General features: G+C 38.7%; 2 protein-coding genes across 5 annotated transcripts in view; one reads left to right on the top strand and one right to left on the bottom strand.

The window, feature by feature from the left end:
• The window catches only part of LOC120775552 (neuroglian), a 156,333-nt gene that overhangs the window by 32,177 nt on the left and 96,437 nt on the right, over positions 1-27,719 (top strand). For all 4 annotated transcript variants that reach the window (XR_005705339.1, XR_005705338.1, XM_040105779.1 and 1 more), the window contains exon 2: positions 19,970-20,423. Coding sequence is in view for 2 of the 4 variants with exons in the window: in XM_040105779.1 (XP_039961713.1) it covers positions 20,348-20,423 (76 nt within the window). In the remaining 2 variants the exon portion in view is untranslated. The remainder of the gene's footprint in view (positions 1-19,969; positions 20,424-27,719) is intronic.
• On the bottom strand, positions 11,626-16,339 carry LOC120775551 (nucleolar protein dao-5). The gene is made up of 4 exons (XM_040105778.1): positions 16,069-16,339; positions 15,938-16,000; positions 11,886-15,680; positions 11,626-11,827 (listed from the first exon to the last, which is right to left on the bottom strand). The coding sequence occupies exons 2-4, from the start codon at positions 15,984-15,986 to the stop codon at positions 11,769-11,771; spliced, it is 3,903 nt and encodes a 1,300-aa protein (XP_039961712.1). The 5' UTR covers positions 15,987-16,000; positions 16,069-16,339; the 3' UTR covers positions 11,626-11,768.

Here is a 27,719-nt window from a genome sequence, read left to right as displayed (position 1 = left end):
TTTATTTATTTATTTATTATTATAAATATAAAATAAATAAGTTGAAGTTTAATCAGAAATACGAAAAGACTTTTTCGACTACCCAATGTATGCAAAAAAAAAATATTTTCTTTAATTCAGAAGTATATAAAACACTTTAATAACTGCCTCTGAAAAGTTTTATAACTAATTTCTTTTATGCATTATTTTTTTTTACTGAAGATTCTTCCTCTTTTTATATCATGAACAGGGTATATAAGTATAGAAATATGGTAGCATAGAGATAAGATGGGGCTTGCACCGCAACCTTGGGTCTATTGTGCTCTCTCCTCCATTACATGTATTCCCAAAGGCCCTGCACTCTGACGAATTCCAATAGCTAGTTTGCCACGTCTGTTTCTGTCACACATAGAGGGAAACGTCGGAGACCTTATGAAATGTTTACATAAATGCTCAGCATGAGGACCTGACTCGATTTAGTTATGACTATTTGTGTATACGCGACTCTCAGTTTTCTCGATATAGATCAAAACTGCATACTTCGTCTTCTCTCTAAAAAGCTGCTCATATGTCGAAACCGCTGATATCGGACCACTATGGCATACATATAGTTGCCATAGAAACTGAGCGGTCTAAATCCCGTTCTTGTATGAAATTTTTGTATTTGTGCAGGGTATTGTAACTTCGGCTGAAACCTAAGTTAGTGTTTTCTTGTTAAATATAACACTTTTGGCCATAAACGGCATTGTTTTGGTTTTATGTACTAGTGGATTAGAAAAAAATCATTTGATGTGGTTGATTTAGCAACAGAAATCATCTTACAGTTGAGTTTTAAAATGGGTTAATTCGACCCAACTATCTCATGAATGCTTTTAGAAAACCATGTCAATGTCTATGGAAAACAACATGGTCCAAATTACAAAGCAAACAAATAATTAATCCAAGGTTCAATGCACTCCCTACTAACAATGAATAATTCAATTTGCGGTTTATAAGTGGAATAATGCATTTTGTCATAAAGGAGCATATTCATAAATATATGTATACATATATGTACATACATACATATGTATACTAAATTCTGTAAATATTTGTAGGCGTACTTATGTTCTCCAAGTCATGTCATGCATTCTCGTATTGTGCTGCTATGCTGTCATGAAGTGATAAATTATGTGTTGAGAAAATCATAAAATCCTACGCCTATTTACAGCGCATTTGCCATAATTAACAGCACTAATTGTAATTAAACGCTCATTCGCGGCACAAAAGCGCTAGGAAATGCATCTCTGCCAGGAAAAATGAAAATTAAATGAAGCTAATGAAGTTAATGAAGTTCAAAATAGTTCTCGTTGAAGTTGCATTATATGTGTGTTTGTGACTTATTTGAGAGTGTATACATTACATATTTTCATAATGTAGTTTCTACATAAGTATGTAACTAATTTCACATTTATTAAGCTGAGTAAATAAAATTCGGCGCTAATTCAATTTGCACGCTTAATTGAACACGATTAAAAACTTTTGGATAATTTACTATTTGTTTTGAACAAATTCATGGCTTACACTTGAAAAAAATTAAGCTGTTGAAGGCTTTAAGAATAAGCTTGTCTGATACATATTTTTAGATTGCAAAAGATTTGAATTAATTTTGGTTGGAAAATTATATGGTTGGTTTAAAATCATGACACAATTTTCACAATATTAGTTTCGGGTGTTGCTACGAACAATAGAATTTTTGATTATTTCCGCTGCTGATGAAATGGATATCTATTAATTTTGTTTACAAAAACTTCAAAAATTTTAGAAGTATTGAATTGATACTTTTTCTTGTAAATTTAGTTCGTCTAGCAACATGGTACACGATCAGATCAAATATGAACTGGACTGGTCACCAATCGCTCGCGCAAACCAAATCGATAACAACTTTTTTTTTATATATTGGTGCAATCTTCCATGTAGCAGTATGTCAGTAAGTGCGATTTTTACCTTAGAAAATTTAAAACGAGTCTGCTTGAAATTTTGTGTTTTCTATAGATTCACGCGTAGGAAATATTTCGAAATGTTTTAGAAGTATTTTCGGAACTCTACTTTATCACGAACACAAGTAAGCGAGTATGTGATCGTGAATTCATCGAAAACTTGCCTCATGCGGTTCGTACAGCAACTTCTCTTAATGAGAATAACACCGAAAAGTACTTGAAGAAATCGTTGTGTTGGTATTACAGAGACAGCAGAGAATCTCAAAATACTATCTTAAGGATCGACTTAACAAGTTTTAAATATGAAACGTGTCAAAGCTAGACTAGTACCAAAAGACTTGAATCTCTTGCAAAAACGACGTTGGGTGGAGGTCACACAAGAGATGCTTCCCAACATAAGTACATAGCTGGGGACCTAATATTAATCAAATGTGTTATTAGTGGGTTCAGGACGTGAGTTTATAAATAAGACGTGAAAACTGTCCATCAACATGCTGTATGGCGTTCCGAAAATAGGTCGAAACCAAAAAATTCAAAATGCGCACTGAACTTGGATTGAAAGCAATTTCAACCAAAGATCAAACTCTATAAGTTACTCATTATTCCTGTCCTGCTATATGGTGCAGAGGCATGGACGAAGACAACATCTGATGAGTCGACGTTACGAGTTTTCGAGAGAAAGATTCTGCCGAAGATTTATGATCCTTTGCGCATTGGCAACGGTAGTATTGCGATGGAATCGATGAGTTGTGTTATATGACGACATTGACGTAGTGCAGCAAATGGACGAAAACACTTCAGCTCTGAAAATATTCGACGCAGGCAGTACCCGCCGGGGGAAGCAGAGGAAGGGCTCTTTTCCGTTGGAAAAACCAGGTGGAGAAGAACCTGGCTTCGCTTGGAATCTCCATATGGCGCCACCTTGCGAAAAGAGAAACGACTGGCGCGCTGTTGTTAACTCGGCTATAATCGCGTAAGCGGTGTCTACGCCATTAAAGAATAAGAAGGTCTGTTCTTTCGGAGATCTAACCTCTTTTGGATCGGTAACTACAGCTTGTCTCCGCATGACCTATTTGCATGCCCAGCTAATTCTGTACATCTGACACCTTTCTTCCTATGGTCCGACTCCGTCGAAACTGCACATTTCCTGCGTCTATCATTGGATGACCTCGATGACAACTTACCAAGTTAACGGGGCTAGATAATCGTTAAAACAACAACAACAAAAAACAACAGGCTTGTAACTAGTGGCATTATTCTATTGACTCAGAAGCTTTTTATTGCTGATAAAAAAGATTTGTATTAAAAAACTTAAAATGTAAATTGTGAAATGTAAATGCCGGGTTCAATTTGATCAGATAGTATGTATGTATGTTCCTTATGTAACCTGGCGTAAATCTGGTCCAAAAACATATGATTCAGAATTCTGCTTACACTATCAATTTCATATGAAGGTGGTTTAAATCAAATTTCACAGTCACAGTACAGTATAGAAAGAAGTGACTGAATTATACATATAAAGATAAAAATTAAGGATTGTCGCTTAAATCGCGAACATTGACATACAAAAATATGAAATTTTTCTCTAGGCTTCGGTTTACTTGTATTAGTCCTGAAAAATAGCCCTCATTTCTCCTTTTTTCGCTACACCATACTACATAATATAAGGCGTGAGCTATGATTCGAGATTCAGATATTAAAACTTTTTTATGTTTAGTTTGACTTTTTGAGAATGTATCACAAAAAATTGCATGTTTGTTAGAGTTATTGACTATGCAGGTCTAGTAATGAGATATTTGAGTTGTTACTTTTGTTCATTAAGGGGGTCATCCCATGTGACTGGCTCAAAAAATCAAAATTTTTTTTTTTCATAAATTGCTATCTTAACATGTCTAGAATACGGTAGTAAAGGGATTTTTGAAAATTCCAAGTCGTTTTAAAGATACAGCAGGTAGAAGCAAGTGCTGTACGGAGCGCTGAGTTGGCAATTACGGTTGTAGCCTATTGTGACTTGAAACTTTAAACGCGTTTATCTCAAAACTGTGTTTTTCAAACATTCCTTCATCGTATCTCAAAAACGGCTTGACCGAATGACTTGAAATTTATAGGACATACCCAACACATATAAACGCATCGCATGAACTATTATCAATCGAAATCTGCAAAATTTCTATTTTTTTATCGCAAAAAACACAAAAAAAAACGGAAAAATCGCAACTTTTATTTCAAATGTCTACCAAAAGTCCAATTTTTTGTATATTCATTTGATAATAGTTCATTCCGTGCATTTAGGCATACAGTTTAAAACGCCGTTTTTTTTTTCATATAAGCCAATCAGCCGGAATCGTGGAGGAAGTGCGAGCTCATTTTTTCGAGACGGGGGTGTTCAGGACGCTGTAACTCCAGTTATACACAATGTTTTTAGTTAAAAATTTATATTTATATTGTCGAAATATATATTAATAAATAATATTAAACTTAAATCTCTATCTATTTACTGGTCGTAGAAAAAAATCCTAAAAAATCCCTAAAAAAAGGCCATCACATGGGATGACCCCCTTAATTCGGGAAGCAAGGCTTGAAATTCGATCTTGGCGAATTTTATACGAAGATATCTGCAATTTATTGAATTTATGTCTGAGTAATATTTTAGTATCCTACTATTTTTGTGTTTTGTCACGTTCGCACATGTGCATGAAGTAACGCTGTTTCCCACAATTCATTCAATTTCGTATTCCCAAATTAAAGTTTATTAATTGTAAACATTTAATATTCTCCACCATAAATATGCATACATACTTATATCCATAACGATATTTATTGGCATTATTATGCTTTCACATCCTTTCACATCCTTTCGAGCCTTTTCTATCATTTTCTATTTCGCTCAAAGCCTTCAATTATAACTAAACCGTGAAAGGAACCAGATGTTCCATTTTGGTGCCCAGCTGTGCATTCACCTCAAATAATTCTCCGCTTTCCAATATCCTTTAGATACTTCTCATTATTAACGTTGATTGCTGGCAGAGGATATGACTTATTTGAGAGTAGGTAACTACTATCACCGTGTTGAATGCCATTTACCGCTCTCCCCTACTTCTCATTTGTAATTAGGCAGGAGTTGCAGCAGCACCATCACCATCACCACCACCATTGAAAAGGTGAATGCATTCCTGGCTGCGCACAAATCGCGGAAGTTGAAATTTTCATTGCATTTCAGCAGCTTGCAGCCGTATAACAGTAGGTAATAATATTTACACACGGTGGTGTGTTGTTTACCGGGACCAGCTGGTTGCATACTACCCTCCGTTGGCTGCCACTGCACTCCTGCAGTTCCTTTGCTTCTTGTTGGTGCTGAAATGGGACAACAATGCTTGAAACATATTCGTACTTTATTTGTGTATTAAATTCACGAATGCATATAATGTAATTCCCAACGCTTTGTGTGTATGTTGTCAGCAATGTGGCTCAAAAATTCGCTAAAATGAAATTTTGCTTTCCCAAAAACAAATTTATTTATTTACTTTATTGCTACGAATCAAATGAAATGTTCAGGTTTTATTTACTCACGGTGTGGTTGGTGTTGCATGCAACATATGCAGGCAAAATGCAACATCGGGTGACACTCCACCAGTCGGAGAAGTAAACAAAGACAGTGGAAAACAATAACACTGACAAAGTACAAAAACAAAGTAAGGCTTTTAAAGGGTTCACGCACACATACACACAATTGGTGGAATTAAATTCGTCGAAGGTATGTTGAAATCAGTGAATGGAACCGAAAATCAGTCTATTTGAGGCAAAAAATGCGAAGTGGTAGAAGTAGACAGTTTTGTAAAGCATTTTAGTCTCTATTATTCCATTTTATTTCATTTTATACTTGTTACTTTTTTTTTTTTATTAATTTTTGTATAAAAGTGGCACGAGCTTGATTAAGAACAATGCTAAAATAAAACCACTCAAGACTTGGTTCGAATTTCATTGCTTTTGTTTAACTGTTCATTTTACTGTAAATAGTGCCTTTGATAAACTTTGGCGTTGTTTTACAGTATTCGACTATGTTGCGAAGGTTTTCAGCTCTGTATACATACATATCCCTTTAAGTTGGCGTTATAATTTTCACAGGTCGATAGTTAGTAGTTTGTTCGGAAAAAATGAACAACATAGATGGCGTGTAAGTGGCATTGTTATCAGAAACTGAAGTTTTCTTCGATTCGCCATTTCTCTGTTCGCTTCTTCCATTACATAATGGGTAGTCGAAAAAGTCTTTTCACATTTCTAATCAAACTTCAACTTATTTTTTTTTTTATATTTATAATGAACTTTAATGAACCAAACTTTTTACCATTTTTCCGCTAGAGACATTATTTCATCAGTGTAAAACTTTTCTGGTTTCTCGGCGAAAAACTGCAACAAAAAATTTTCAAAAGCTTCTCTTGAAGCCAACTTTACTTTACTGAAACAAACGTTAGTCCGATGGTGCAAGGTCAGTGCTATATGGTGGTCGAAACTTCCCAACCAAGCTCTCCCAGTTTTTGCCGCATCATCAAAGATGTGTGTGGTCTAGCATTGTTCTGATGGAAGACGTGTCTTTTCTTGTTAATCAGTTTTGGCTGTTTCTTTTCGAGTGCTTGCTTCAATGTCATCAGTTGTTGACAGTAAATTGTAGAATCAATCGTTCGACCAGGCTAGAGCAGCTCATAGTGGATGACTGCTTTCCTATCCCACCAAACACTCAGCATAACCTTTCGAGTGGTCAATCCTGGCTTTGCGACCATTTGTTAAGCTTTACCACGCTTGGACCATGATCTTTTTCGCTCATTATTGTCGTGTTTGATCCACTTTTCGTCTCCTGTTACCATTCACTGTAGAAATGATTCGATCTCATTTCGTTTCAGCAAAGAATAACTATTGTGAATGGTTAAAATGTCAAATGGAAATACAAAATTGTGTAGGGTTGCACCGAATCGAATACAGTTTATATTTAAAGCTTGATCAATAAAACTCATATTCAAGCCATACCGAAGTATATTAAAAGGAACTACATCATCACTTACCACGCCAACATTTAAAAGTACGGATCATGAGTTCATAGTATTGCTACGCCGAGTATTAAAAGCACAGAAAGCTTTTTTCATAGACCTGTTGTTCATTACCTATTATTAACTGCATTTCTAGCTAACTTCGTCAAAAAATCCAACAATCATGAATAACAAGTTTTGGTCCTTTAATATTCATATATCTCGTCGTTAAGGCCATAATTGGCGCTGGTAAAGTGCTGCCATCACTGACTGTATAATACAGTCCCAAAGGTGTAAGTAAGTAAGTAGCTAGTTGATAGCAAGCTTATTATTACTAAAATACTTTTTAAGTATACTAATTTCACTGGAAAGACTCAGTGTCCGGTCCGGTGAGCTAATATGCAGCAGGCACACCGAATTTTCGTTTTATCGCACGCCTGTTCAGTTGTCCGTTAATTAATTAGCATAAATTAACAATTAAAAGCATGATATAACACTCAAGCGGTACCTACACAAAAAAATATGACTATACCCTCAAACAAGCACACATTTTATAGGCGCTTACTCACTCACCTACTCATTGCAGTTGCTCGTGGGTGCTTGCCTACGGACTCGTTGCAGCATGACGACCCTGCGCTTAATTTCACACGAGCATATTCTCAAATATTTTCGTTTACATACATATACATATACATATATATATGTATATAGTAGTTTTAAATGCAAACACGACGTGTGCATTATGCCGCACTTCCGTGGCTTGTAGTCATAAGCCAAACAACCCTTATGAACGATCGGGCGTCAGCTGGCGCTTGGCGCATGCGCGGGTAGTTTTCAACTTATGACAAGCAATATGGGCTTTTGAATGCTTTATGCTTGCAATTAACAGTTCGAGTAGGCTAAATGTATATGTGTTTGAGTTTGGCGTACCCATTTGTCTACAGCAGTCTTTTAAGAGCCAACAAAGATCACAGCAAGTTAAATCACTGTATCGATTTCAATGTTTTTAATTTTTTGCTGTTAAGGGTTGTTGTGTTGCAGGCCGAATAATTGATTTAAAAACATCCTGTGTTCATTAAAAAAAATAAAATATTAATATTTTTTAACGGCGTTTCAGTGTTTCATACACCCTACTGCGACTGCGACTTCGTTGCAGTCAAAAGTCTGCTTGATTAGGGACGTCAATATCAGTACTTTGATCTCTATGCTTCAGTGTTGCCTTCGTAAACCTTGCGTTGCGGTGTGTTGCAGCTCCTGCTGTTTGGTCAATCTCGAAACAGCCCCTTTTGGCCTATTTTCCTTCCGCTGTCCACACGTGCTTAATTTAATCAATTCATTTGCTTCTATGCCAATATTTCCCATTTTTCTTGCACATTTAATGGTGTAAATTTAATGTGTGGTTTATTTTAATGCCGCCACAGGGGTAAGCCAAATAATGGCACATATGTTTCTACGTAGCCTAAACAGCATTTGGGTTCCCTTTTAACTGCTTAAATAACGTTAATTGTACTCTAAATGGATTATCATGCGATTATCGACAGCTGTGCTGTGGCCTAAGCTGTGTTCGATTATGTGATTAACAGATTTTTGGTGGAAAATTAATTTTTCTAATAGTAAATGTACTTAAATGTTTCTATCTTTGGTATGTATAGGTCTCTTTTCCGGATTTGAAGGCGCCCCTGAGTCTTGATTTTCTTCTTCCTTGTCACACTGCTTCCCACTTTTCCTTAACGGTGCTTTCGGTGTAAATCACCAGAATCATCATAGATTACATTAATGGGATGGGTTATTTTTTTCTTCAGTGATTTTGGTAGCTGAGACAAGAATATAATTGTATAGGCAAAGGATATATGAAATAAACTAGAGGACTCGTCCACGTTTTACTGTGTGATACATAGTTAGTGCTACTAATACCCTCTATATGATTTCTATTATTAAGATTATCACTATTAGTTAAGAAGATATAGCATTTTTGGTGAACCAATCATTTTCAATTGATTCTTACATGAATTTTGAACAAATGCTTATGATTTAAAATATAACTTTTGTATTTATGAATGGTAATGAAGTTTAACATAAAGAGATATAAAGTATAAATATCCTTACCCTGGTTCTAAGCTACCTCCCCACCAATTTTCAGCCAAATCGGTTCAGCCGTTCTTGAGTTATAAATGGTGTAACTAACACGACTTTCTTTTATATATGTATGTATGTACATACTTACTATATGTGACCTGGTCTACGAAAAGGGGGCTAACGTGCGAAAACTAGTTTTCTGGGAAAAGTTGTTTAAAATAATCGTCAGTTTCTCGTTATCTCATTAATTTTTCTCCTGTTTTTTGACACCTAAGCCCCCTTTTCGTAGACCAGGTCACATATATAAATAATGGGTTGTCAAAAAAGTCTTGCGGTATTTTTATTAAATTTTTTTTTATTTTTATGGAAATTGAAATGAATTTTTGATGACTAATGCCCAGCTCCTGACCGATGCTACGGCTGCTACTATGCCGGTCTCTTTCGATCAATTCAGCGATTTGTTCGCAATTTTCGACAACAGGCCTTCCGGAGCGTGGCTCATCTTCGACCACCTCTACACCAGAACGAAAACGTTGAAACCATCGTTGTGGGGTGGAAATGGAAACTGTATCGGGTCCATAAACTGGACAAATTTTATTGGCGGCTTGAGTTGCATTTTTGCCTTTATCGTAGTAGTACTGTAAAATATGCCGTATTTTCTCTTTATTTTGCTCCATGTTTGCGACGCTATAACTCACAAACGACTTAAAAGAAACGACAATCAATAAAACACGTGTTAGCGCGTGACGATGCGACGAATAAAACTAGAACTACGCGCTTTCAGCGCCAATTAGCGAAAATACCGCAAGACTTTTTTGACAACCTATTTGTTCCTAACCTAACCTCATCTCGTATTTATCATTACTATCTCAGGGCAATTACTCGAAAAGTAACATAAATGTACTATCAGCCCTGCTACGGCTTTGCACGGGTATTAAACAATCATTTCAAAAGTTTATTATTATTATTTTTTTTTTTTAATTTTTGTAAAATACTTTTTGTACTATATATGTATATGTATTTAAATTTCTCTGCTCCTAAAAAATAATTTATTGAGTAAGAGTTTATTTTGTGGCAGCAATATAAATTGATTTTCAGGACTTCTGACCAGCGATAGATCAACATACAGTTGGCCATGAGTAAAACATTCTTTTCGTAGGTCAATCGCTACCAATTCGAAAGTTTGGCCTTGGGACTTGTTTATAGTTAGAGCGAAAGATGTTTTCACCTGAAGTTGAAGCCGTTTAAATGGGAATGGCAGATCACTTGGGATCATCGAAATCCTCGGTATATGAACTGGTTGAACAGCTGCTGGGCGGGTGATAATGGTTGCTACATTAAATTATCCTTCAATTGCTTAATAAGCAGACTCGTTCCATTGCACATGCTTGGAGGGCTTAAATTCCTCAAAAGCATAATTGGAATTCCAATTTTTAAAGCCAATTCATGTGGGGACAGTCCAGAGGGGTTTAATAAATTTAAAAACTCCTAAGGATAATGGACTGCGTCTTCAGGCTATACTGCATCTATTAAAATTTCTAAACTATGGACTAATTGGCCTAAAAACTCATCCAGTAGAATCTTATAATTACTGCTTAAGTTTGGTGTGGAAAAATTTCCATCCCTGTCCGTAATTTTATATTTTCAAACGAAGTCCATAAGGGCGACGGTATTAAGCATGCTTTAAAGTACCGACCTAACACTGTACGTTAAATCCGGATCACCTTGGAATTAACTAAGGTACGTGGAAAAAATATATAGTGTAAGTACTCCCACCGAACCTATAGCGTGGTTCTAAATTGGACTGCGGTGTAGGGACGAGTACGTATAGTATACTCCGAGGATTTTGAAATATTTCTATCTTTCCATCTACCAAACTCAACATCTTCCAAGCGGAAGTATTAAGAAGGGAAGTTTTATTGAACAACTATGAGAGGGTAGAAAAAACGACCATTTACATAGGCACATTACAGCTTAGTAAACAAATGGTGGACGGCTTTACGTTCAGTGGCATGTCAACTCCACTTCTCCATAATTTCGGTTCCCACTGGCAAAAATATTTTCAGCCACGAAAAAGAAGACGAGTTGGCAAAGTCTGGATAAGCTAAGCTAAGTCTCTGTCGACGAATCTAGGGTGTTGTCCGAGGTTCAACAGGGAGCTCAATACACAAATTGAACAAATAGCTCAGATGAAAATCTATAATACAACCAAATGGAGGATAGCGAAAGAAATAGATATGTCCAAAAACGGTTTCACACTTCCTCCTGCGAGTGCTTAGCTTCATCACAAACCAGACATTGAACTTTTGGAATCCATCCAATAAAGCGTGATATCAGGATAGTGTATCAAAGTGGCGCATCTAGCGTAAATTGAGTCCGAAGGGGCACTCTTTTCCATCTTACTTCCAACTCCTTTGTTTTATTGATCGTCTGACTCAAACAACCTCAAAAAACAAGGATTGCCGTACACGTAGAAGCTCTTTTCTTAAACCTCCGTACAATACATTGATTAGCGCAGTTTTTGAAAACTCAACACTCCCTTTGTATATTTCTTTTTCAGTCAACTATAATTCGCTTTAAATAAATAATGTAGTCCTGTCACTCCCTGACGGCTTTATATTTGTTACTTTAAATAATATAAGTACATTTAACTATACATCTGACTGCACAACACTTTTATAATATAATTTAATAATAAGCATCTTCACTAAACTCAAATCTCCACAACATAACGGCTGCTGCCAGTCGAACTTATCGAATAGTAACTGTTTTCTAAAAAGAAAGTGTCAAATTAGTTTCAAATATTCACTAAAAAAATTGCCATACTCACCATCATCACTATCGAAGGATAAGAATTTGTCATCGTCTCGCGTCATTGAACGTCGATTGCGTTCGGCACTTCTCAAATTTTGCACTTCTTGCGCCTTGCGCTCTGGTATCGGTGTGGTCTCGGTCGAACCGATCAAACTTGAAGGATACTCCAGCGGTGAACCATATTCCGAGCTTGCACAACTCAAATTCAAATTGGAATTGTTGTCGAAATTTAAAGTTATTCGTGGCAAATCATTATAAACCTTAGACGTATTCCCATTGGACACATTGCTACGTTGTGTTATTGTAACATTTTCTTCTATCTTGACGGTTGTTCGCTTTGTTGTGTTCACTTTTGTTGCAACTGTAGGCAAACTCTCTGTATCAGACTCTAAAGAGTACATGCGTGGTGTATTCGTTGGTGTTGGTGTGACATCACGCTCGGAGTTCGCATTCATTGCGTCCGTTTCTGGTTCACCATCTTCCTCCTCCTCCAAATCATCTTCATCGTCACTGTATTCCTCGGATTCGTCACGCGTCAGACGTCTGCGTATAACGCGCGGTCGTTGTGTCACATTCGATTGTGGTGTCTCGAAGCGCGAGATGAGCTTGTTGACCTTACCCACGTCTGAAGGTTTAACTTGTTCGTTATAGGCCAAACGCAAGGAAGACGTCTTTACTAGCGGTTTGGCGATCCGTGTCATCGATGGCGTTCGATCGGGTATGCGTGGTGGTGGTTTAGAAGGTGGCATTGGTGGTTTCATAGTCGGTACTGGCGGTGATTCCTCCATTGATTTGGATGGTAAGAGAATTGGTTTTCTTAACGGCAACGGTGGCGGTGGTGGTGATACTGAAGGAGGTGGTGAAGGCGCAGCCGAGGGTGGTCTATCATCGTCATCATCTTCATCCTTGTCGGCATCTTCGTCCTTATTATGTACAATTTTGCGCTCATGTTCGTCTAAATGAGCGCTGAGACCATCACCTTTAGGAGAACCCTGAGGCAACTTAATATTCTCTTTGTTATTTTCGCTATCCTTTATCTCCTCACATTCTTCGCGTATGACACTCACAGAAATTTTTGTTACTCGCGATGAGTTATCATCGTCCGCCGCGAACGGCTCTTCACTACTGTCTTTCTCAAATGAGGAATCTATATGCTTTTGCGGTACTCGCAGTATCGGTTCATCCCGCAATTCCTCTTCAAAATCATCGAAAGCTGCTTTTGCACCACCTTTCCGAACGCTAGCTTCGAATATATCGATGCTTTTCGCTTTGTAGAGTTTCTCCTCGCAATACGCATGCTGGTGTACTTTCCACGGTTCTTCGTTCTCATCGATGCTATTGAGTGTTACCCCTGTAGCGGCTTCCATTGAGTCTTCCTTGTTTGGCAAACTGATTTTTTTGTTGCGTGCATTCTCGGGTATCCAAGAATCAGAATCGGAATTGGAGTCCATAGACATTTTGCGTGTGTGACCCCGTGGTGCCGGCAATATGGCTTCAGCGGATAGACGCCGTTGACTCGGTGGAGTTATCTCTAGGAAGTTAGATATGATTTCATTGTTTGGTATCCATTCGGCGCGACCGCTGCCTGGACTTGGTGAACGACTACGCCTTGGAGGCTTAAATTTCGGTACATCATCGTGTATTTCCTCTATAATAGGTGTGGAGGGTTTTGATGGTGCAGGGCGTGTTACTGCTATTATAAGTGTCGATTCAAATTGGTCTGAATTATCTTGGTGTATGAGTACGCGTGGAAACGCGACATCGGTTTCGGAATCCAGTGAGTCGTTGAGTAAATTTTTGGTAGTCCAAAGAGTACGGGTATGTTGCATATCTTCATCGTCGAATTCATATTCACTTTGCGTGAGCTTATCGGTTTTAATACGCTCTCTTCCAGTTTGCTGTTGCTCATCTTCTGAATCGCTTGGCGTATCACGGGCTGCAGCACGCCTGGCAGCAGTATGTGGTCGTACATAGACGGTACGCTCATCTTCCGATTCTTCTTCAGCGTCCACTTCGTGGTGTTTGCTAGCCTCTTTTGTGGTTGCACTACATTCTTTGTCGAGATTCTCCTGCGACTTGTGAAAGAACTTAATCTGTTGCATCTTCTCATTCATCTTTTTCAGAGTACGTTGACGTGCCTGTTCAAAACGCTTTTCAAAGTTGACCGTCTTACGTGCGTTAACATCTTTTGTCGTGCCTGTGGGCGTATTGTGTGCCTCATCCTCTTCAGTGCCATCCAGATCATCTGTGGAATGTGCACGCTTTTGTTGGCGTATATTACGTAGCTTCTTCATTAGATTGTCCGTGCGTTTCTCTCCTTTCTCAGCGTTACGTTCGGGGGAAGTTTCATCACCAGTTTGCGCCTCGCTTTCAGTTGGTCTACGCTTAAAGCTCTTCTTCCAATTTTGCAATTTATTGGTTATGACAGTGCGTATGGGTGAACGTTGTTCTTCAGTTTTCTTTGGTGTCCCCTCATCCAGATTTTCTGTAGAGGCTTCATGCGAAGCGAATTTGCGTAAACGAGCTGCCAATTTTTCAGTGCGACTGACTTGTTTTGTCTCTTTCTTAGGCGTGCCGTCGCCATCCGTGTCTTCGGCTATATTTGCGTTCGTTGCGTTCGGTTCGGGTTCTTGCGCGCGCCTTATTGATTTCGAAAAACGTTTGATATTCTGTTTAATGACGCTAAGCGGATTATTCTCATTCACTGTTGCGGCTGGCGCTTCCTGCTTCTCCTCGGACTGCTGTGGTGATAAAGGTGCACGCCGTCGTTTTCGCTCACCTATTTTCTCTGGAGTTTCCTCGCTGCTTTGACTCATATTACGCAATTTGGAGAGCGCGTTTCTATTCACTGCTCCTTTGGACATGCTTTCTGGTGAACTTTGTACAATCTTTGATTTCTGCTTTACTACTATCGGTGCAGGTACCTCATCGTCCTCGTCCAACTCGTTATTACTCTCATCAGTTATATACTGTTCCAGCGGTGGATTACGCACCCTGGCGAAACGTGTCGAAGCGATGCCTGGTTTGCGTGGTGGCGGCGTAGCCTCCATGCCACTCTCGTCTTCGCTTTGTTCATGCATGTTTTTGGTACGTCTGTTGTCCACCTGCTTATGTGACTCTTCGGAGCTAACGCTCCGTTTGCTATTATCTGTGTCCTGTCGCGAAAGTTTGAAGTTAAAACGATAATTATCGGCAATCTTACGATCACGACGTTCTTGCTCGGCCTGCTCACGTTCACGTTCCTCATTGTAACGCTCCACATACTGATCCACCAGTATGACGTCCTTACGCACCACCGTCTTCTTCGCAAAGATGTGACTCAGGCGGAATTCGCTGATGTCCTTATAACCTTTCTGCAACTTTTCCGCTAGCGACAGCTTGGCAACAGTCGGTTCAACATGCTCACTCTCGCCGTCATTTCCAGACGTATGTATTGGACTTATGGGCCGCGATATACGACCTGCCGTTTGAAATTGCCGTGGTGACGGGTAGTCATCGTCCACGCTACAGGCGCTTCGGTAGGTGCCACGTTGCGAATCGCCACGCTGCTGCTGCTGTTGCTGATGCATCAGCGATGAAACGGTCGATATGTGACGCGGTGAGTGATTTATAAAATCAGCAGGCGGTATGGGCGGCTGTGTCGGCTGCTGCCGTATGGACTGTTGACGTTGTTGCTCCTTCGTCGAACCTTTGTTGCGACTGAGATCCTCACGCGAGCGTCCAAATATGCGACGTGAGCGCAATTTCGGTAATGACTTTGGCAACTTAATTTGTGGCATTGCTGGCATTGCGGGCAATGAGGGAATTCGTGCTGAAACGCAATGTGAAAGAGAATTGATGTGTGGCTAAATAAATTAATTGACGGATTTGTGATTAAGTGGCAGCGGTTGGGGCTGAGTGGGCACGCGTGTAGGAGGAATCGCAACAAATGGCTGACGTTTGCGAAAAAATTGCATTGAAATATCGATTTTCAGTGGTTGGCATTGAATGCTAAGCTCGACCCACAAGCGCGTTGAGAAATGCAGCCCAGAATGCATGCAACATGCCACGTTTCACAACTATACATACCTCGTAGGCTGCTAACGTCGATGTTCTGGCACAAATTTTTGAAATCCATGTTGGCAATTTGAACTGTAGTTGATAGACAGGTAAATGAATACTTTTATATAACAACAAGAGTTGGTTTAATCCACACTTACTTTAACGTGCCACGCTCCTTATATTAGACCCTTTGTTACTGGCTTTTTCTACACATAAACACACTTGGCCTCAGACTGTCTAATTTGAAATCACTAGCGACAGCAAATAATTTCCACTGAATTTAGTTTTACTCCACAAATTATTGAAAAGTAATTTAGTTATTTTTTCTTTTGTCACATTTTCAATTTTTCCATCTCAAAGTTAATCTAATTGATGTGCCCGGAATAAGTAGTAGGTCTTTGCTGCCGTTCTGATTCGTTTCTGTGCGTGTTTCGGCACATTGTTTGACCGAGGTTTCACAGCGTAGCTTTCAAAGCGCATGCTTGCGAAACCCTTTACTTTCAGCGCTCAGTTTTGTCTAATCTTTTTGCTCCTAATTTTATTTCTTGACTGCTAATTGAATTAACAAGTAAAATTTTCTCACATTCTGCGCTCGAACTCTTTATTTAGATATACCGATTTGCATTCTACTTTTCGTTTTGCTTTCGTTTTGCTTTCGTTTTGCTTTCGTTTTCTTTGTTAGTTGACTTTGTTGTCTATTAATAGGCGCTTTTGTTCCAATGCATTTCTTTTCTAGATTTTTTCTCCTTTTGAATTGCCATCGCTTTTCTATGCCTCGATTTTTATTTGTAAACAGACGCTCGAAGCTTGGCTTGCATAATTCCATAACTACTTGCCCACTTAGCTATTTTGCTTTGGCAGTAATTGCACGGAGGCTTGTCTTTTATTGTAGGTTGTTTCAGTAAAGTCCTCATTACACTTTAGGCCGGTTGGTACTGTGTAAAGGCATATACTTAGGTTTTGAAAATGATAGGCGACAAAGTAAGTTCAACAATTTTTTATATGTATAATAGTTTTGTTATAAGAATGTTATGTCGGCCAACATAATTTAACTGTATCCGTATTAACACCCGGTTTTCCAGCATTTCCAGCATACATAAATATAATTATATACCAGAAATATTGACGATCCTAAGTTGCGTGTATCATTATTAGTGTTCCATTGGGTCATCTTAAACCTGAGGCGATTTTCATCTGATAAAACGCGGATTCGTTGCTTTAGATTGTTCCAATTAAAAATTTTATTTAAGTTTATCTTGGGAAACGAGGCGTAGAGCTAGTGCAATGTGGACTCTGGCTGGTTGCTCGTATTAAAAATGGTTCAGAGCAGCATCGGTGTTAAGCTTTCCTATTTAAATACGATATTAAATATACTTGTAGTTGTGGTTTTACTATGATTAGTACTGTTATTCAGACTTAATTTTACACATTGTATTCCGGTTGGATTGTTTTAAGCAGATCGTTCTAATGTCTGCTGTTGGAGATAGGTATATACGCTGTGGTTCATAAACATTCCTTAGAGCAGTGATAGTCAATGTTTTAAAGCCATGAAGAGAAACGATTTACAAATTCTAATAAATGTCCAAATTAGTTCTGAGGAAGTCTGTTATCAATTTATGGGACATTAGAACTTATATCTCTTAGGGAGTTGTATCCATATATAAGAGTGTCTCAAGAAATTATGGTATTGTCAAAATTGTATTCCTTCCATCAATATCTGACGAATATTTCTAAGAAAGTCGCCTGAAAATTTTAAGTCGAAAAATTTTAAGTCTAGCCGTTTAATAGAACTTTGGCTCACCGGTGTTAAAATCAGTGTTTCGAGAAGACGCCTTTAAACTATTTGGCGTATGCTTAAAATTTTCGTATGTTATTCTCAAATATTTGTACAGTGGATATATTAACAAAACAGAGATAGATTTTTTGAATTTGACAAATGGACAATTTTCGACAAGAATATTGTCGCAAGGCTTTACGTATCATCTAAAAGATTTTGAAAATTGTCTATCAATCGCACCATTCTTTGTGAATAGTGTGAGTGATGCATTTTGCATTATATCAAATTTGTCTTTACTTTGAAAGATTTTACATTCTACATTTCAAAGTTGTTGGCTTGTAAAGATTTCATAAGTTTGATTTGGTTGAAAGATGTTATATTAGATTAGGTTAGGTTAAGAGGTCGATCCTAACAGTGATCTCACTTGGACAACTAAGAACGCTGGTTCTCTGTTAAATCAAACATCTTGCAAACCAGGTCTTCTTCTTTATTGGCGCAGACACCGCTTACGCGGTTATAGCCGAGTTAAAAACAGCGCGCTAGTCGTTCTTCTTTTTCGTTGTTTGGTGCCAATTGGAGATTCCAAGTCCAGTCTACACTTGGAATCTTCTCCACTTGGTATTTCCAACGGAGAGGAGGTCTTCTTTTTCCTCTACCTTTACCCGCGGGGGGAATTATTGTGCGTTGGATTTCGGGGTTGATGTTGTTGTTGGTGCTAATGCTGGTACCAAGATAGACGAAATTATCCACGACTTCGAAGTTATGACTGTCAACAGTGACGTGTGAGCCAAGTCGCGAGCGGAACCACTGTTTGTTTTTGTTTGATGACAGGAGATATTTCGTCTTGCCCTCGTTCACACTACCACATCCATTTGCTTCGTTTCCTTATCCTGTTTGGGAAAAAGCAAAACTAACTAACTAACGACTGTTGAGGACAATGATTGTATATTCTCTATTTAGCACTTTAGCTCGAATTATTTTTTCCAGGAGTAGACTGAAGAATTCGCATGATAGGGAGTCGCCTTGTCTGAAACCTTGTTTGGTATCGAACGGCTCGGAGAGGTCCTTCCCGATCCTAACGGAGCTTTGGGTATTGCTCAACGTCAGTTTACACAGTAGTTTTGCGGGGATACCAAATTCGGACATAGCGGCTTAAAGGCAGCTCTCTTTCGTGCTGTCAAAAGCATCTTTGAAATCGGCGAGGAGGTGGTGTGCGTCAATTCTTTTTGTTGTTGATTTTCCAGGCCTGAAGTCACATTGTTAAAGTTCTATCAGTTGGTGACAGTACGTTCGATAGAACCTTAAAAGCGATGATGAGGAGGCTTATACCACGATATTTAGGGTAGATTGTGGGGTGTCCCATTTTGTGGATTGGACAGAGCACACTTAAATTCCAATCGTCGGGCATGCATCCAACCATATTCTACAAAGAAGCTGATGCATGCTCCTTATCAGTTCTTCGCCGCCGTGTTTGAATAGTTCGGCCGGCAATCCATCGGTCCCCGCCGCTATGTTTTTCTTTAGACGGGCCTATTCTGGGGCCCTATTCTGTATTCGAAAATGTATTCTATTGGAAATTCGGATCTACTTTATAATTATCCGAAAGTTGTACCACCCTGTGCCAGAATAAATACGTACAATTTTCGTTTTTGCTTTCTACAACTCGAAAGCTAACGAATATTTTATTCGAAAATTGGCTTGAAAATCCGAAAATCGAGTTACAGAATAGGCCCCCAGAGCTGGTGTAATGTTTGAAACGATATTGAAAGTTTTCGAATTAATAACTATCGAACTAATTGCTCTATTAGTCATCTATTTGAACAAAATATTTAAATAATACGAGTAATTCAAGCCATCAACAGGACATTACAGCATCAACAAGTCTTATCGGGCTTATCATTTTACTATAGTGACGAACTCCGTTAAGTTTAAGTTTCTATTAAGCAATATAATGATCATTATATATATTCTCTTTATATATATATATTATCTTTGTATGAGAATATTAATACCGCATTTATCGTAAATTATTAAAATGTCACTGTAATTTCAAATCGAGAGCTATTTTTAATCAAGCTTAGCTTAGCCATAACTTACAAACTAAATTCTAATAAAATGTTTTTCTTTTTGTTCTTCTCATTCCAGCTCGCGTGCGAAGCTTACGACATACATACTTACATTACCGACTGTGTGCTTTAGTGTTCTGTGCTTAAGTGAATTGCATCTCCCCAATTCTTTTATAATATATCTGTTTTTTTTTTTTGTTTTGAATTTCAATTTAGGTTTAATTTACAAATTTATTAAAATTGCATAAGTGTACAGTTATTCCCAGGGACACTCATTTAGTTCGTGCATGTAGCACTTAGACGGATTGAATTAGATTCATATAATACGAGTACATTTGTGCACGTATCCCCGTACATACATTTGTGTAGTGTACATATAGCAACATACTAATATACAAATGTCTGTGCTTCTCACGTAACTACATATTTGCATAGACTGAACATTCCAGACGTACTGCTCTCTGCTCCCGAAGGCGAGCGAATAAATAATAACCACAACTACAAACAAGGAACATCAACGGCATCCTGCTCGTATTGCGTGCGGGAGCAACGTCTATAGGCACATACCTAACCCACACATCAGACACATCCAGGATGGGTCGGCTAACACAAATGCTGGCCGTCCTGCTGCTGGTAGCTGTTTTAGGCTCCACAAATGCAGAGAGTAAAAGTAAGTAAATATTAATGTAATTGTGAGGTTGTAAAATTACGCTTATATATACAGTAAGAACTCGATTATTAGGATTAATACCTCCGAAGCAGTATAGTGACTGAATATTTGAACAATATATTCTTCGGCGTAGACACAGCCTACGCGGTTATAGCCGAGTTAATAATTTATTCTTCATATAAGAAATATAGTCTTAAAGTAACTAACATAATTCCAAATCTTACGATTGGTTTTTTTAACTTTTGAGGATGTAATAGATCTAGTAAAAAGAAATCCATTATTTTTCTATTAGACGACTTCAGTAGCCTGTATCTCGTGTGAACGAATTTGGCGTCATAAAGATAAGAATTCATATTGAAACAAACTTCTCAGAAAGTTTTGTGATTGCGCCCGTCAAAGATTGACTCCAGCAAAGAGAAGTGACGCCATATTTAACAGTTTTCTTCAGTAAAAGCGAAAAAGCAAGCCAGGCGGATGGAAACGTGAATAATGTAAAATGAATAATATAATCGAATTTCCATTTGCGATCGCTGCTCAATCTCAACAAAATTGATCCATTTCTGAAGCGGATAGTTACTGGTGCTGAAAAGTGGGTTATTTACGGCAACGTCAAGCAAGCGAAAACGGTCGTGGTTAAGTCGTGGTGAGCCAGCTCAAACGATGGCCAATCCAGGATTGACGATCAGGAAGGTGGGATGGGGAAGGTGTTGTGTGGGATTGGCAGTACATTGTCTAAAATAAGCTACTCCTCTACGACCAAACTCATAATTCGGACCTGTACTTTGAACAATAGAGCAATAGGAGAGAAATTGTGTTCCATCAGGACAACGCTAGATCCTACACTTATCAATAGAGGCACGTGAGAAGTTCCGGGTTGCTCATGTGTATGTCGAATGAATTTGTTGGTGAAAATTTCTTCCCCAGAGAAGCTTGTATAAATCGGATGTGCTTTTTTTTGCCAATTCTATAGAAGTGCCATTAATATCTGAAAATGGCAACAAGTTATCGAACTTGTTACCTAACCGCTGTCTTTTAATTCGCTGAACTATATCAATGTCGTTCTATATCTCATACAGCTCATCGTTTTCTTCCTTAGATTAGGGGCGTTTTTTAAGTGGCGGGTCGCAAACCCAGCGCAAAACCCTGGGGGGGGGATGTTTCGCCTTCTCACTTTAGCTCGCCTTCAAACGGATGTTCTTAGGCTATCCAGAGGATACTTGATCTGAGACCGGAAGTCGTGAGCTGCTTGTGCCATACGTATGTAAAATAATTTTTTCTGGCTGCTCCCAAGTGAATGGCAATCAGAGAACTTTTCTCACTTGCGTGAACTTCTACACATGACCCCATCCTCTGCTGTGTAGCATAGGTAGTAAATATGCAAAGGATGACTAGGGCTTCGGCTTGCGGAAGATATATCGGAACCCCTTCTCAAAAAAAGAACCAAAGAAGTGCATTAGGTATGTTACAAGGTTACGTTCGTAAACAGGAAAATATTCCTTTCGTCGATTTTCAAAGATTTAACTTCAATTCTCTGTCTATCTGCAATATTGCGATTGCCTTGTTAAGTAACGGTGCTTTGTATTTGTAAAATTGATCAAATATTCATGAGATTTATGGACTTAAAAATGTGTATAAGAAATAATGATGATATTTACTTTATTGAAGCAAAATAACATATACAAGAACGGTCCTCGGTGATCCAACCAAGCCCTCCGTGTATTTATTTAACTTCTCTTAAAAAGTTGTTTTCTGTCCTTAACCTGAAATGAAAAAAATATGAAGAAAACTCAGACTCTAACCAGCCTCATCGGTTAAGTTTATGTCAGATCTGTCATTTAATGACGATTTAAATATAATTTTCTTTGACGGTAAGTAAACCATATTGGCTGCCTTTATGTCAATATGTCTGAATTTGATATTCCCGCAAAACTAAAACGGTTGTGTAAACTAACGTTGAGCAATAGCAAAAGCGCCGTCAGCATCGGAATGGACCTCTCCGAGCCTTTCAATACCAAACGAGATTTCATACAGGGCGAATCCCTATCATGTGACTTCAAATCTATGTATTGCTAGAGATAATAATAACTTGAGCTTTGTAAAAATGTAGTACAACTGCTGGCGTACACCGATGAGATTGACATCATGGCCTCAACATCTGCGCCGTTAGTTCTGCTTTCTCCAGACTGGATATGGAAGCGAAGCAAATGAGTATGGTAGTGAACTATTTACAGTCATAACTTCGAAGTCGTAAATAATTTGAGAAGTAAAATCCTCTCTCGACGAAGTAAAACCAAACTCTATAAGTCACTCATTTTTCCCGCTATATGGTGTAGAGGCATAGACGATGACAGCATCTGATGAGTCGAAGTTATGAGTTTTCGAGAGAAAAGTTCGGCGAAAGATTTATGGTCCTTTGCGCATTGGCAATCGATTGAACGATGAGCTGTACGAGATATACGTTGACCTTGACATAGTTCGGCTAATTAAGAGACATCAGCTACCCTGGCTAGGTCATGTCGTCCGAATGGGTGAAAACACTCCAGATATGTGGATTTTCACCTAAAAGTGGCCGGTGCCACGACCATCGTTCAATTCTTACGTCGGCTCGCACAAAGCCCTCTCATACTATATTGGGCGAAAAATTTAATGTCTCTGGTGCATTTAGTACAGATTTATCGCATTTCAGTTGGTTTGATAACGAAACCGTTATATGCAGAGTATGCATGGTGGTCATCCGATTCCAATTATTTGCACACCGTCATATGAAAGGTTAAGCAAACTTTTCCTATGCAAATATGGGTGATGTAGCTTTGCTGGTTTCGAAAATATATACTTAAACTTTAAAGACGTGGCCGCGTGGTTGATCCAAAGACTGGTACTGCTACTGCTGTATGCAGTCCTTTGTAGCCATAAAAATGTAACTCCTGTCTTGGATAAGTTAACAAAGTTCGGTGGGATATCTGAGTATGAGCTCGCAAGTCTTTAAGCCTTGAACTCGCTAAAGCGGAATAATCAAGAAGGGAACGTTGAGATTTTTTCACTTCATCTTCTCCCGTACAGCTTCTGTAGCGCTCTCGTCCGAGTTTCGCGACAGTCGGGTCTACGTAACCGGAACGAACCCGGATTTTTTATCCACAACAATAGGGAGAGACTACCCTTACTAAAGGCAGAGAACTCACTAGGATCTTCTAAGATTGATCTTGAGCCAGGAAGATCTTGCGACAGCGCATGAACCGATAGTAACTGTAGCTAAGCTCCCGCGAAGACCAGATATCTCATGCTACTGTTAGCGGAACTTGGGTACCTTTCCTTGCCAGCTCGGAAGAGTATACTTGAAGGAAGAAAATTGGTAGAGGAGTGTCTTTTTAACACGAATATACCTACTATATGCCGAGATCTTAAATTCTGTAATGCTTACACTAACAACTTCGCTTATAAAACCAGCATTCATACCTTCGGCTATTACCTTACTTGTGCTTTCTCATTAACTCCAAATCTTTTCTATTATAGTTTTACAAATGTTTTCAACTCGGCTGCACAATTCAAAAATTTCTTTGCCATTGTTGAACATTTCTTTGACTTTTAATGCGCAATATTTCATTTCAATGCATCTCTTCTTTCTAACCTCTAAATCTTTTACTTCACTTTGTATTAAACACTTCATTTTTGTTCAACTTCTACTTTCTTTTTTTTTTCTATCAGTGAAAGTTAGTCATAATTCACACAAACAACTTTTCTCACCTACTGCAGCATGTGTTGTAAAAAATTCAAAATGTTTAACAAATATTATTTATTACCCACATCATTTGGTGTACCTTCACTTCAACTGTATGTTTACAAGCAACTCTGCTCACGGCTCCGAACGTTTTTGATCGTCGTGTAAACCACATTCATATTCATTGCATTCAATCATTAAAGCTGTGACGGGAACATCATTTTACATATCGCCCATCACCCATTTGCTTGGCGCAGCGTCACTAGTCTCACTTCATTTCGGCGGAGCTGTCCGCAGTGGGGCCGCTATCAGTCTGGAGACGGTACGTCAGAAGCAAACATGCAGCAGCCCGCCTATTTTATGCTTCATTCAATCCGCTGGTATTATATGCATACTTATACGAGTATATAGTACATACATTCGTATATGCATAGTTAGTTACCTATGCTTCACTCCCCGTGAAGGCAAACAATTGTCCAAGATTTTCTTGTAATTTGTGGCATGACGCCGTTTCGATAGACCTGTGCTTAAACATTAAAACGAGAGCTTATACATATGTACATATGTATATCATACGATGTGAGTGTCTGCCGTCGTTTCTCCACTTCAAAAGCACTCATCTTTCTATGTGGCCCGCCTCTTTAGTCAATTCGTCTATGCAAAGTGTGTGTTAAATTAATCTATTGTGCTTCAAACTGTGTTCCACACATATTACATGCTATTGTTTTTGCTGTTGTTGCTGGTTTTCAATGTTATTTTGAATTGGATCGTGTACTAGACACATGCATTATTTGTTTATAAACCTCCTTCGCTATCTTCGCTCTATGTTTGGCATGACAGTCGGCAGATTATTTACAACACAAAATAATGATTCCAATTTACAGATGAGGATGTCAAAGGACCTCTGTTTTCATATTGGATTAAATGCCTATGAATGTGGCGAGTTATCTGATTATAGATAAGTTTGCGGCTTGTTGAGCTTAAATTTGACAGTGAGCTTAGAAGTGGTTGCTTAGCGAGGCCACAAATGTAGATTCGTTGCGATATCCTTGTGTATACGTAATGGTGTGAGAAATAGTAATAATTAATTAAAGATGAAACATACTTACATTGAATATAATCTGATGAGAATTCTTGAAATTTCTGAGTTCCAAAAAGGCAAAATTATCCAGTATTGAAATCCTCTCTCTCCCTGCAATTACAGCATTTTCTTTGGTACACTCAAGGTCAAACATGAAAAAATTAAATCGATAAACAAATTTTCCCAGATTGGAACGACCTTTTTTTATGTTTGTGCGAAGTTTAATCCCCATGCGTCAATTAGTGTGTGTTTCGGCGATTTTTTTTTTTACTAAAGAAAAAAATTAAACAACGAGTTTGCTTAAAATTTTTTTTGTTTCCAACGGAGTCATTGCCCTAAAATAGTTCCAGAAATATTTTGGCGATAGATAGATAGATTGGAAAGTAGGCAAATTTCGGAGCCATCAGGATCAGGTGTTCTGGAGTTTCCTGTTCCATGTCGCAGAACCGGAAGTTTGCGAAAGAGACTATGCTTATGTTGGACAAGTGCTTCCTGAGGTTGCAGTGCTCTGTATAGAGCGCGACAAAGAGGCGGAATTTGTCTCGGGTGAGCTTTATAATTTCCTTAAACCTTGCAAGTTTTGCACCCACCCAGAAGTAGCTTGGCATGGCGCATTACTGCTGTCTGCTGCCAATGCTTTTCTCTCTCCACAATCTTCTCCGTGCGGAGCAGCTCTTTTATAGTGTGGGACCCCACTGCAATGCATGTTTCTGGCCTCAGCATCGTGAACGCTGCTGCAGAGCAGGATAGTTCCAGCTTATTGTCGGCTACCTCTTTATGTCCGGCACCCATATTAGGTATACCCAGTTGCACACTGATAGGCGGTTCAGCTTTTCATACACTCCTCCACTAAAAGCGTAACTCAATCCCTTGGAACAAGGGCCAGTGGTGTGTCTTCTCCCAAGGTCCTTATTTGTTGAGACGACACTATCTTCCCTTTGCTAAAACCCCCTATTGCCATGAGCAGCATATTATTTTTAACTGCCTGTGTGATCATTAGATGCAGCGGTGTGAGCAACAGCATGACTTCAAGTGCTGCGGTTGGGCAAGGGCGCATGGCCTCTGAGCGCAGACGCAGGCGAGTCTTTGCAGCTTTGATAGTTGAAGGCCTACCGAAGACTGCATTGCCTTGGATGCCCAAACAACTGCTGCATAAGGGACAATAGACCTTACAATCATGTTATACAGCCACCTTATGATACCTGGCTTGCAGCCCAAGGATCTGCGGGTAGCGTCTGGATATCATGAGTGCCTTGGTGGCTTTGGACAGTGTTAAATCCACATGTCTACTCCACGGTAAGGTTGAGTCTAGTGTGGAGCTAAGGAATCTGACCACTTTAGACACCTTCAACTTGCTGCCACCGAAAGTTAGGGGCCTTAAGCCCGGAAGGGGCTTATTTTTACATAACACAAGTATTTAACTTACCTTCTCATGCAAGTCGTCCATTCACCTCTGTTAATGACGATAACATTGAAAAAGTTAGGGAAATAGTGCTTGAACACAGGAGATCTCTATGTATGTTATGGATCGACTCAATTTATTTTAGTTAATGTTTTGAGTATGAAGCTAAAAGACCCGAATCCGTTACATTCTAGCATGATTGTGATTGACTTTTTAGTGGCTCTCTGTGACTTTTTTCTCTTTTCGAAACTGAAAAAATCCGCATCGAAGAACGCGCTATGAGTCCATTGACCCAATATACACATAAAAATCGCCAAAAAAGTTTGACATCGTAAACAAGCAGCTGCCAAATACACACTAACTGACCTATAGAGATCAAACGACACATAAAATTGTACCAATCCAACTCCAAAATTTGGATGGATTTGGTTTTTTCGCGCAGTTTTAATGGACCAGTCCAAGTCAACACATCTCACGTCAGATATATGTAGAGTTACTCTAAAACATTTTGTCGAAAAATCTTTATTTCCCTGCTTTAGCAAAATGTCAACTGTGTGCCGCTGATACCGACACGTTCGTGATATGCACCAACTGAAATACCTACATTTTTATATTTAGGCGATCTCAACACGTTCAACTTCCATTTTTTACTTCAAAGTATTGAACTCTGCCACCTGACTCTTTTAGTTGGCCTACTTTCCTTAAGTAATTGCGTGGACATGCAGTTCAAATTCATTTAATACCACACTTTTTCATGCCAAAGTTTTAAAATAGATGTTTACGTTCGCGAGTGTTATGTCGGCATGAATGTGGTGAACACTGGCCGCATTTCCAACTGAGGGTCTGTCTGTCTATCTGTCTGTTTGTCTGAATGCGCTGTACGTACTGAACGTTCAAGTTCTATTTAGAATACACAGAGTGTGCATTGTATATATGTATGTATGTATATCAGGTGAATTAGCGCATTCACGCCTTCATGAAAAAAGGCGGATAAAAATGTAAACATGCGCCGGTATTTTTAGACACCTGTTGTGCGTGAGTCGTGAAGGGATGTCATGTGTGTTTGGCTTGTAGGAAAAACTTTTCTGCAAGTGGATT

The sequence above is a fragment of the Bactrocera tryoni genome, chromosome 4 (genome assembly GCF_016617805.1).
Source record: "Bactrocera tryoni isolate S06 chromosome 4, CSIRO_BtryS06_freeze2, whole genome shotgun sequence".
Lineage (NCBI taxonomy): Eukaryota > Metazoa > Arthropoda > Insecta > Diptera > Tephritidae > Bactrocera > Bactrocera tryoni.
Note: the sequence above shows the minus strand (reverse complement) of the source record. Positions and strands in the feature narration are given on the sequence as shown.

Coding starts and splice junctions, on each gene's coding strand:
- LOC120775551 (XM_040105778.1), bottom strand. CDS start 15,986: ATGGATTTCAAAAATTTGTGCCAGAACATCGACGTTAGCAGCCTACGA. Junction 15,681..15,937: donor CGACGTTAGCAGCCTACGAG/GTATGTATAGTT, acceptor ATTGCGTTTCAG/CACGAATTCCCTCATTGCCC. Junction 11,828..11,885: donor ATCCTTCGATAGTGATGATG/GTGAGTATGGCA, acceptor CTTTCTTTTTAG/AAAACAGTTACTATTCGATA.